The 11,734-nt window shown below is 50.2% G+C and overlaps 1 protein-coding gene across 2 annotated transcripts in view; it reads left to right on the top strand.

Moving 5' to 3' along the window:
• Positions 1-5,562: 5,562 nt before the first annotated feature.
• Positions 5,563-11,734, top strand: part of CCDC22 (CCC complex scaffolding subunit CCDC22) — a 102,709-nt gene continuing 96,537 nt past the window's right edge. Inside the window, exons 1-2 of one of the 2 annotated variants that reach the window (XM_086940154.1) lie at positions 5,563-5,712; positions 8,834-8,933. In XM_086940154.1, coding sequence (XP_086796280.1) covers positions 8,884-8,933 — 50 coding nt within the window. In that variant the 5' untranslated portion in view covers positions 5,563-5,712; positions 8,834-8,883. Of the gene's footprint in view, positions 5,760-8,833; positions 8,934-11,734 lie in introns of both variants that reach the window. The other variant, XM_086940155.1, reaches the window with a different exon arrangement.

Genomic DNA, 11,734 nt, shown 5'->3' with positions numbered 1-11,734 from the left:
GAGCAGAACGGGTTAATCTTCTTTTGGTAGTCCTTTCTGGTGGGTTTCAAGGCAGAAACGTGAGGCAAGTCCAAGCTGCATAAGGCTGCAGGCAGGTGACTACTGAGAGAAAGAAGTGCTGTTCCTGTTTCAAGGTCAACTGATAAAGATGCTTGGCTACTGTCAGGTTTGTCAATCCAGGGGAAAGACAACGGTCTGAAAACTTTGTCCATGTTGGATCTACTGAAGGAATCTAATGGACAAACTTTAAAAGTTTGACTTTACAGCTGTTCCCAGGACACCAGCATATGTGATTATTCCTTCTTCAAAGATAGTCTTGACTTCTGGTATTCCTGCAATTGTAAAATCTGACATCAGATACCTTTTTAACCACTTCCATGCTAGTGACAAGGTCAACTCGTCATGGGTTTTACCTGCCCTGTGCTTATGACGAGTTGACCTTGTCACGAACAATGGAAAATCTGGGAATCCAGCACCCAGCGGGAAAACCCTTAGCAGCCAAGGTGTTAAACAGAGAATTTAGAGTGTGTGCTGAATAAATGTGATTACATTTCTGCAACCTCCTATCTCTCTGGTAATAGGCTAATGAGTGTTCATGGCCATGCTTAAGAAAGTGAAGATGTTGTCAAGGTCACCAAGTCCTGTTTCAACCTCTGAGAGATCGGAGAACACGTGTGAAATCACCAGCTAACTCCTGTTTAGTCATAATCTAAGAACAAATCTTGAAGGCATATCTGGACTGCACTCTAATTTGAAGGAAGTTACAGCAGGATACATGTAAGGAAATGAGTGTATGCTGTTTGGAAACACACAAGACAGTGACAAAGAGAGCAAGTGGTGACCCGCTCAAGGCACTCCTAAACATGATCCTTAATTTGAACCACGAATATTTGTGGCAGTAGTTTGGAGAGGTAGATACATGATCATCCATTTCTGCATGCTGAAAGATGGTCGATGGGAACCTTAATGACTGCAATTATTACACTTGAGAACGTCACTCAAGAGGCAGCTTCCATTGATGACAATTATGCAGCATACTGTTTGTCGTCATCTGTCTTCTCTCACGTTCTTCCCCCAAATACAGCTCCTTAGCATTTATGCTCATCTGGCCGCCTGGTAAACTCATCACTGGGAAGGACTAAACTCGTATTGTAGTTTGCAATGAGGGAGTGTGGCATCACTGAATGCATGCACCCAGAAATAATTACAACGGTATTATAGTCTCCAAATGATATTCCAAACATTTCTCATTAAAAAATAAAATAATAAATAAGCTGGTAATTCCTGCAAGAAGTGCATATTCTATTTAAGACACTAGGGACCGGTTGCAAACTTTCTCAAAAACATATTTTGATAGGGCCTTCAACTGGCCCTTATGCACTTTTTTTGTTCCTTTTTAGGTCCCGGCTAGCGTAGGCTGCGTTTGTGCAGTCTCGCTGGCGAGATTTTATGTTTGTTTTCTAGAGTAGGGAGGTACACGAGCTAGCTCTTCTCCATTGGCTGGCTTCCTAAACGGCGGCCAGCCATTGGAGAAGAGCTTTGTCCGTTACTTTAAGCCCCGTCCGTTTCGGATTGAGGGGCGTGTTTTTTGCTGTCCTTTCTCTCTGTGATGTCTTCAGTCACTCAACAAAAAAAACACCCCCCCCAGTCTGAGACGGACAGGGCTTACAGACTCCTGATGCCCGTCTGCCTGATGCTTGTTTTTATTTTAATATACCGCAAACGCGGCCCGAAAGGCATTGGAGAGCTCTACAGGGGAGAGGGCAGTTCGTCCACAACATCCACCATGCGGGGGGCCTCGGCGGCAGGAGCGCTCTCCAGCTTGACTTGCGTTTCCACCAGGCGGGCCTGCGCGTGCCGCAGCTCTCCCCCACCGTCAGCCTCCTGCCTCCTCGTGGCCAGATGCTCCCGGGGCCCACAGTGCCTGCGAGTCCGCTGTCCCCACTCCTCACTCGGCGGAGGTTCCAGTCCGTGCAGAGGGTGAGCGGCCTCCGTCGCGCTCTAGCGGGGACCTCCCAGACATCAGGGCAGCAGTCCAACTCGTTGCTCCAGGCTCATCGGGAGGGATGATCGGCCGCCGCCATTTTGCAGATGTGCAGGCCGGATCCTCGCTCTTCGGAGTCCCTGTGTAGCACCGGGGGTCAGAGGGCGCCTGATCTTGCGCTCAGCAGTCCTCAACACCTACGGGCACAATCCTCGGCTGGGCACAAATCGGTGTCAAGCCGCTCCCGCCATCCCGATCAGCAGCATTCTGGGCCTGCATATGTTCCTGGTGTCGCGGCCTTAGTCTGCACCGGCGGCACCGTCTCCGGGGGCCCAGATTGCAGTGCAGTGCCCGAGGGAGGATGCGCGGGGCTCGAGTGTGGGGCTTCCGGGATTGAAGACATACCCCAGGTGAGGCGAGCATGTTTGTTTTTTTCTTGCCTCTGTTCCCTGCTTGTGATAATTTTTTTTGCCTCTGTTCCCTCCTTGTGATCGTTTTTTTCTTGCCTCTGTTCCCTGCTTGTGATCGTTTTTTTCTTGCCTCTGTTCCCTGCTTGTGATCGTTTTTTTCTTGCCTGTTTTCTGCTTGTGATAGTTTTTTCTTGCCTGTTTTCTGCTTGTTAGCGTTTTTTCTTGTCTCTGTGCCCTGCTTGTGATTGTTTTTTCTTGCCTTTGTTCCCTGCTGGTCATCGTATTTTCTAGCCTCTGTTCTCTGCGTATCATCGTTTTTTCTTGCCTCTGTTCTCTGCTTGTGATCGGCTTTTCTTGCCTCCGTTCACTGCTTGTGATCGTTTTTTTGCCTCTGTTCCCTGGGGCGTTACTGGGCAGAGCTCTGTGTGGCTCTGTGTGTGTGGGGCTCTGTGTGTGTGTGGGGCTCTGTGTGTGTGTGGGGCTCTGTGTGTGTGTGGCTCTGTGTGTCTCTGTGTGTGTGTGTGGCTCTGTGTGTGTGTGTGTGTTGGGCTCTGTGTGTGTGTGTTGGACTGTGTGTGTGTTGGGCTCTGTGTGTGTGTGTGTTGGGCTCTGTGTGTGGGTGTTGGGCTCTGCGTGTATGTGTCTATTATGCCTCGTACCCATTATATGAGATCATTTAAGTGATTGGAGACAGTCGGATGAAGCAGCAGTTCTGCCTGGACATTATGGCAGCTCTTGGTTCCAATATTCCCTTATACCTGATCCGCCATCTTAGCGATCTCTGACCTCTTCTCCTGTCCCAGCGGGGCGACCTTTCTATAGCCTCTCCTGTGCTTCTTACCCACTCCTTGCTATTTTATTTTTTATGCTTGCTTATTTTCTATTTATTGTAATCAAATGATTTATACAATAAAGTATTTTATTACTACTACTCCTCACTGTCGAACTCGTTAATATCTATTTCCCTCTCTCTTTGTTTCTCCCTCACTTTCCTGTCCTTAACTGCCTTCCTTTCCTTCTTTCTTCCCCCTTCCTTCCCCTGCCCGTTAGATTGTTCTTGTCTCCTATACTCTGCCGCCTTTACTGCTATCCCACTGCTTGTCGTTGCCTCACCTAGCGTCTTAGTTTGCCATCCTTGAGTATTCCCATGTCTCCGTTTTTAATGTGCAACTTTGTGTAATTTATTGTACCTATGTTGATACTCTTGTAAAGCGCTCCGATATACATCCAAGGGAAGAAAAAGTTTAGCAAAGGGCTACCAGAGGGGGAAACGAGCCAGAGAGTTTGGAGGGAGGAAGGCAGTCGGCCCCAAAGTCAGGGCCACACCGTCCATGAGCAAAGGCTCGGGTCAGCGGGGGCAACAGTGTCCAATCCGGTGACCATCGGTCAGGTAAGAAAGACCACGGCTATCAAGGCAGCTGTCCGCGAAATGGGTGGCTGCAAAATCCAAAAACAAAGTCCAAAGAGAGCCGGAGGGGGCATCTCTCCAGCACGGTCACAGAGAGGAGGGCTCGGATAGCCCCGGAGAGCGGTACAGACTTCAAACCTCCGCTGCTCCAATGTCTAGCGAGGAGGCGAAGCAGCAGCAAAGTTAGAGAAACTGGAGGGGGTGCCTCTCACATACCATGGAGGAACAAAGGGTCATTCCCGAAGAAGCAAGCCCCCCACACCCTCTATCATCAGGCCAAGACTCCTTCAGTAGTCCCTCACGAAGGAGCGAACCCCTTAAAGACTCCCTCAGTAGAGTCCATCAAAATGAAGCGAGCCCCCACACCCTTTTGATAGGCCAAGACTCCGTCAGTAGAGTCCCTCACAAAGGAGCGACCCCCCAAAGACTCCCTCATGAGAGTCCCTCACGAAGGAGCGAACCCCCCAAAGACTCTCAGGGGAGGAGCGAACCCCCCACACCCTCGTGATAGGCCCAGACTCCCTCACGAAGGAGCGAGCCCCCCACACCCTCTTGATAGGCCCAGACTCCCTCAGTAGAGTCCCTCACAATGAAGCGAGCCCCCACACCCTCTTGATAGTCCCAGACTCCCTCAGTAGAGTCTCTCACGAAGGAGCAAGCCCCCCACACCCTCCTGATAGGCCCAGAGTCCCTCACGAAGGAGCGAGCCCCCCACACCCTCTTGATAGGCCCAGACTCCCTCAGTAGAGTCCCTCACGAAGGAGCGAACCCCCCAAAGACTCCCTCAGTAGAGTCCCTCACGAAGGAGCGAGCCCCCACACCCTCTTGATAGGCCGAGACTCCTTCAGTAAAGTCCCTCATGAACGAGCCCCCCTACACCTTCTTGATAGGCCCAGACTCCGTCAGTAGAGTCCCTCACATAGGAGCAAGCCCCCACACACTCTTGATAGGCCGAGACTCCTTCAGTAAAGTCCCTCACGAACGAGCCCCCCTACACCCTCTTAATAGGCTGAGACTCACTCAGTAGAGTCCCTCACGAGGGAGCGAGCCTCCCAAAGACTCCCTCAGTAGAGTCCCTCACGAAGGAGCAAACCCCCCAAAGACTCTCTCAGGGGAGGAGCGTACCCCCCCACACCCTCGTGATAAACCCAGACTCCCTCGCGAAGGAGCAAGCCCCCCACACCCTCCTGATCGGCCCAGAGTCCCTCACGAAGGAGCGAGACCCCCACACCCTCTTGATAGGCCCAGAGTCCCTCAGTAGAGTCCCTCACGAAGGAGCAAGCCCCCCACACCCTCCTGATAGGCCCAGAGTCCCTCACGAAGGAGCGAGCCCCCCACACCCTCTTGATAGGCCCAGAGTCCCTCAGTAGAGTCCCTCACGAAGGGGCGAGACCCCCACACCCTCCCGGTAGGCCCAGACTCCCTCAGTAGAGTCCCTCGCGAAGGGGCGAGACCCCTACACCCTCTCGGTAGGCCCAGACGCCCTCGCGGAGGCGCGAATCCCCCTCCGTCGGCTCCAAACCCCTGACCGGAAAGCGCCAGAGGTAACGGACGACGCTAATGTGAAACCTGCGTCCAACACCCTGCACGCGCGACCAATCACGTGACACGATGAATCCCATCAGCGCAGCACAAGCGTAAAAACCTCCCATTGGTGGGACATGTCTCACGTGACTGGCTGGGCGCGGTTTTGCTGTTCATTGGTTGCTGACTCTCCGGGCACGCACTCGGGGCTCTGATTGGTTGGAATCATAGCGGCCCGCAGCGGATTGGCGGAGGCGGGGCTCCCGTAGAATGAACGCTGCTCGCCAGGGGCGGCCCCGGCCTCCTGACCGTGTGACTCTGCCCGGCCCTCACAGGCACCGGAGCTCGGGGCTCATGGAGGGACGGGGACAGCGCGGGCCGCTCTGGTAAGAGACTCCCGACGCGGCGTGACCGGCGCTGACCCGCCGCACAGGTGTGTGTGCAGCCTCCCCTGCCGAGAGCCACCCGGCCTCCAGGCAGGTCACGCGCAGCCTCGCCCCTCCGTCACTTCCTGCGCGCGCACCGCGGCTCCGCCCCCGCAGTGGAGCCACGCCCCCGCGGAGTCTGACCTCTGGAGGTCGGTGCACGAAGGGCTCCTCGCCCCCCCCCCCCCCCCGCTGCGCAGGGGCTGGACCCCTCAGCACCCCCACTACCCTCCCACACCCCGGGGTCTGCAGTGTGACCCCAGGGTACTGCCCCCCCATCCAATGCTGCCCAGGGGCCGGACCCCTCACCAGGGTACTGACCCCTCCGCACCAAGCCTCCACCACCCGTGGTCCCCAGCCCCTGAATACTTTCCCCTCAACGCCCCCGCACACCCTCCATCGCTGCGCAGGGGCTGGACCTCCCCCAGGGTACTAACCCCACCACACCCCTTCATCATTAAGCAGGAGCCAGACCTCACCGCTGGGTACTGCCCCCCCCCCCCCCCCCTAGCACCCCTAACCCAAACCGGGCGTCCTCCTTACACCCCTTCCGTTTGGGTGGGGCTACAACTCCCACTCAGGGAGGACAGCCTTCAGTTTTTTTTTTGCTGACCCTATGTGAGCTAGATGGTGTAGGTGGGGATTGCAGAGTGATCAGTGTGAAGATTAAAAATACATCTTGGAGGCGTAATATGTTTTAGTAAATCTCCCCAAGGAGTATATTAAAAATAAGGGTGACTTAACTTCAACCCTGCAGTGATATACTAGTCAACATGTTTCTGCCAATCTAATATCCTACGAACAGGTGTGTGTGGCATTTATCAGGACCGAAATTGCTGTTGTGACTTAACCCCTTGCGTGCTGATGACAGAACGGTTCCGTCATCAGCATCGGTTGAGCTGTGCTGATGACGGAACCGTTCCGTCATGACTCCGCCCGCGCAAGGCGGAGTCAGCACAGGCGGAAAATACGCCCCGCGCGCAAGGGGTTAAAAGAGCAAAATAATTAAATAACAAGAAACAAATGAGACTCGTGTCTCAAGCTCGGCCAGGCGTTTGTATACCAAAACTACCACGGGCGTCCATATGCCTCATGCACTAAACTATATCTGTGACATAACTGTGAGTCCTATAATGCTACAACCAATATAGGTTTCCTCTTGCCTGCAAAAGTCTGGTTTTAAGCCTCAACTCGCAGTACCTCAGTTATGTACCTCTTATATACAGGGCTAAAAATTAAGAATTCTAAATAAACTAAAACACATCAACAAGACCCCCAGTGCGACCTTAGTCCCACCCACCTCTACCACGCTACAGGGACTGGGCGCTCAGAAGGGACTTCAGCCTGACCCCTCATAGTCCAAGAAGCCATGTTTTCGAGTAGTAATCTACATTGTTGGTCAGAGATATTATGCAGGTGTAAATTCAAGCCCCCTAGTACTGTAAAATAGAAGAAGGTATTTGGATAGACTTTCATCCAGTGAGTTAAGAAACTCGTCTGTAGAATCCTGCCTGGGATTTATTGTCCAATCGAGAAAAAGCAAAAGGCAAGAGATTATTCCCCCCCCCCATAAATCAGTTAACTCAAACGAAACAAATCTGAAACTCTTTAAAAACAATGGTTATACTCCCTCCTCTTTTCCCTACTCTGTCCTAATGAAAGATACTGTATACCCCTGGTACCACATATGTAACGTCAAGGGCCAACGTGTCCAACATGCACGTCTCAGTAAGGAACAGAATGTCAAGCTCTTCCTCAGAAGGTCAAATGTATGCAAAGCATTATAGCAAAGATTACGAAGAGAACATGCGCTGTGTGTGCTTTGAAGAAACACTGACTGGTTGTGTTACATAGACCGTGTCAGCACTTGTGGGTGGTTTAGAGAAGGTGGAGAGGGGCTGCCTTTTCCGACAGTGCATGTAGTATGGCATGATTGGTCTGTGCATTATTGATTGTAGCCGTGGCCTTTGGACGGATCAATAACTCATTAATTCTTGGGACCTGCAGGAGTCAACGTGCCTGATCACATAGGTTGCATTGTTCCAAATATGAGCTGAAACAAATAAGATGGTCTTTGAGAGCAAGGGTATGTAGAAAGTGCGCTTGTATTAGGATTGTAAGGTTCGTGGAGGCTGGACTGTTTCGATGGTGGTACCATAAGGTTTGGAAATGGTAAATGAGTGAAATATGTGGTGGGTGCGATGCATCGGGCAATGGGGTCTTTAATTCAGCCCATTTGCAGCCCCTTATAGGGTTCAAGTTGTGCTGTTCAGTCAAGCCGACATACACAAGATGTTAGGTCCGAAATGTCACTGAGCCAAATGGTCTTCAGTCCTTTCAAGCCGAGAAGGATCAAAACTGCCTCATTGACAACTACCACACTACCTCGCTCACCCTTCCAGCTTCACTGTGCTCTGTGATACCGCTGCAGATTGAACAAACTGCTGCTGTACCTCAGATCTCACTGGAGATGGAAAGCCCTCTCCTTCTACGTAATTGTCCAATCCTGCTCTTCTGTACCCAGCTATACCTTCCAGCTCTCCTCGAGCAGCCATAGTAGCCTTTTTTCATGTGAAGCACAGTTCTTTTTTATTTTTTTTATTTATTTTTTATATATGACTCATCATCCCTGCTACGTATGTTACTCATAAAAGGGAAGATCTTTCTCTTATGCCACAGTTAGTGTGGAACATGCTATACTCTCATGTCACAGGGACTGACGAGCACTGCCTTTTTAGAAAGCACTCAAAGACATGGCTTTTCACTGCTACTTCCTTCTGAGACGCCTTACTTGCAATGCAGTCTCTTTATCTGGTCATTGATCTTGGGCTTCAGCGCCCTGCCACCTTTTGGTATTGTGTGCTCTATAAAATTCATTCAATTATCCCTATTTCAAACTCCTCCTGTTCCCCAGCTCACGCCTTTGCTCATCACCGTAAGGTGTGTTTTTGTTCTCTCAAACCTGATATGCTGCCTAGTCCTGTCGATAGAAGTACAGTTCCGTGTCTCTGTTTAGTCGCCTCTCTACCAGTGATTCTGTATTGTATTCTCTGACGTATGTTCTTTGTGTTTCATGTTACAGGTGACTTCACCTACAGTCTTCCTGAGATCTTGCTCTTCCCCTCCGTCGCGATGGATGAAGTAGATCGGATCCTCATCCGCTCTCTCCGGCTCTGTGGCACGTAAGAACATCCATCCCGTTCTTTTAGTGTTCTCTTCATTCTATGGTGGTGGTGGCAGTGTTCATGATGTTGTTTGATTTTCAGACCCCTTTTGGGGGCCACAGCCAGTACGGTCAACAGCACAGTAAAGCACCCGCTTTACCAGCTGCAGCGGGGTCAGAATAATTTGTTTTTTAAGGTTTATTATTGCCTATGATCTGTTAATGGCAGATCACGAGACTAGTAAATGCTGCAGGAAAGAAGAACATACCACAACAAAGCTCTGGTTGGGGGCAAAGGGGTACCAAAGGGACCAAACAGTTGACAGAAAGAGGAACGATGACGATGTGAAAAAAAATAAGAGGCTAATGGAGTGACAGAGAAAGATGAACGGAAATAAGATTCAAACGAGAGTATAAGATGCTCTGAAAGAAAAGATTCGGGATTAAAAAAAGGGAAGAAGGCACAAAAAGAATGGAATGAACAGTGGAAAGGAGAAAGGTAGAAAGAAAGAAACATGGATGTATGAAGGAAGAAACAAAGAAAATAAGAACAATGGAAGGAGGAAAAGAAGGAAAGTGGGTAAGCAGAATGAAATAAGGTACAGAAAATGGGAGTTGGATGAGAAGGAAGAAAGGAAACAAATAGGAAGGAAAGACGAGACAGATAGAAAGAGGTAAAGTAAGGAAAAATTAAAAGTAGGGGAGAAGGAAGGATAGTGAGATAGGTGAGGAAGAAAACGGATTTGAAGATGAATGGGAATAAGAAAATAAAGATGCAAAGAAAATGAAATAAAAATATGAAAGACAGAAATAGCAAGGGGAACAGCATGGAAGAACAATGGACAGAAGTAAATAAGGAATAAAGGGGGATGGGAAAGGAGAGGAAGAATCATATAAAGGGAGTAAAGATGAAAAGAGAGTGAATGACCGAAATAGAGGCCGAAAAATGAACGAGGAATTAATGTAAAGAAAGAAGATGGAAGGACAAAAAAAATGAATGAAACAAGAAAAGGAATCAAGGAGGAAAGGCTAGGAAATATGAAGCCGTTCTTTGCATGAAATCTTTTAGAGTTGTGTTGTGAATGCATCATTTTGTACCATTTTTTTCCTCCTCAAAATAATTCCTACGAGTTTTCATAGAAACAGTTGGGATTGCTTACTTTTTTCGCTCATTCAGTGTCATATATGATTCAAAGTGGGGGGCCTGAGTTTGGGGAGCTCGGGTCGTTTGCCTCTGAAGTCCTGGGGCTCATCCTACTCTCGCTCTGCAAACTGGGACAATGCAGCCCCTTCCGCATTGAGTCTCAGTGGTAGTGATGGCGAGGAGTCATAGGTATCTCGGAGGTGTGTGGGGAATCCCACATGATCACCTCTTGGCAGACACCGAGACAGCATCATAAAGCTCTGGTACTCAACATCCCTGTTGCAGGGCCACTGTCTCTTGGGCGAGGATGCCGCCTCTACTTCTCCTCCACCTCACCTCACTGCTAGTGTAGGAGTCTGGCTAAGTATATGGTGCACACATATTCAAGTGGTGCACCGTGCACCAATCCAGGCATCCCATATGGTGGTTTTCGGGTTCTTAGACAACCATAGAAAGCTCTCAAAGTGGTAGCTGTGGAGAGCAGCCTTGAGGCTTATCTTGAAGGAATGTTAAGGAGCTTGTTTTACCAGTTTAATCTGTAGTTTAAATGAAAAGTAACCACACCGTGTTTATATAAAAAAAAACTTCTATTTATTACACAAAACTCACTAACACATTGGTATATCTCCTACCCGGAGATATCCACACAATACACAACAATACTTCAAATACAATCAGGTAAGTAGCACAAAATACAGTGGTCTCCACGGGGAGACCAAACCATATACTAATAAAGTGGAATGTGATCTGCAAAGGAGAACGTAACTTGGACCAGAAGACCCAGAGGCGCCGGTGACGCAAGGAATCATCCATGGCTGTTACCCAGGAACCCTACGGAGGCTGTGTCCAGAGAGGGAACACATTCGGCGTGACCAATAGAAGTCAATGGAGAAGTCGCGGTTGCAGTTTTGCAGAAGAAGCACCCTTCCCAGAGGACCCCGAAGAATTCCCTTGGAGGACAGAAGGTTGGAGAGCCACCCCACATGTGGATGCCCCGGGAACCAGGATACCTACACCAGGGAAGCCAGGTGCAGAGGGGTGAAGGGAACAATGGAAGACTTAGAAGAAAATGCCTCTGGAGAAAACGGTGGAATCCAATTGTGAATTATGGAAGTGAAGTACCTGCTAGCAGAGGGGACAGGGTCTATGCCACTCGAAAGTGACCAGGAGGGGCGGAGACACAATGCCCATCGATGGCGGGAGGTTCAGAAGAGTCAACCGTGATCTTGTCGCTGTAGCTGTGAGGACCAGGCAACGCTGAGGAAGACCAGGAGCAGTGCACGAGCGGCCCTATGTCAGTGACTAGGTGGCCGTGTCCGGCAGGAGCACTAACAAGCCGTAGTAGCTGAAACTGGCATGTAAGACTAAGAAGGAGCAATGTTTGAACCAGCAAGGTCAAAGGGACTCGCCAACAACAGGAGAGTAGGAGCAGGCCTGAGCAACCTGGGGAGCCCACTGAAGCAGTAGAAGACCCTCGAGAGGACCCACAAGCCAAAGGAACAGAAGTTGCAAGGGGACCTCGAGCAGCTCACCAAATAAGGAGGCCCACAGTGCTGAGAATGCAGTGAGGACGCTGATCTTGGAGGGAACCCATGATGCTGGAGGCTGGTGCTTCTTGTACCCTGAACATCTCTGGAGTGCAGAGCCAGCACACCTTGGCAACCGCAAGTTGTTGT

The sequence above is a fragment of the Lissotriton vulgaris genome, chromosome 10 (assembly GCF_964263255.1).
Source record: "Lissotriton vulgaris chromosome 10, aLisVul1.2, whole genome shotgun sequence".
Taxonomy (NCBI): Eukaryota; Metazoa; Chordata; class Amphibia; order Caudata; family Salamandridae; genus Lissotriton; species Lissotriton vulgaris.
The sequence above is the reverse complement of the archived record's forward strand: the minus strand, read 5'-3'. Positions and strand labels throughout refer to the sequence as shown.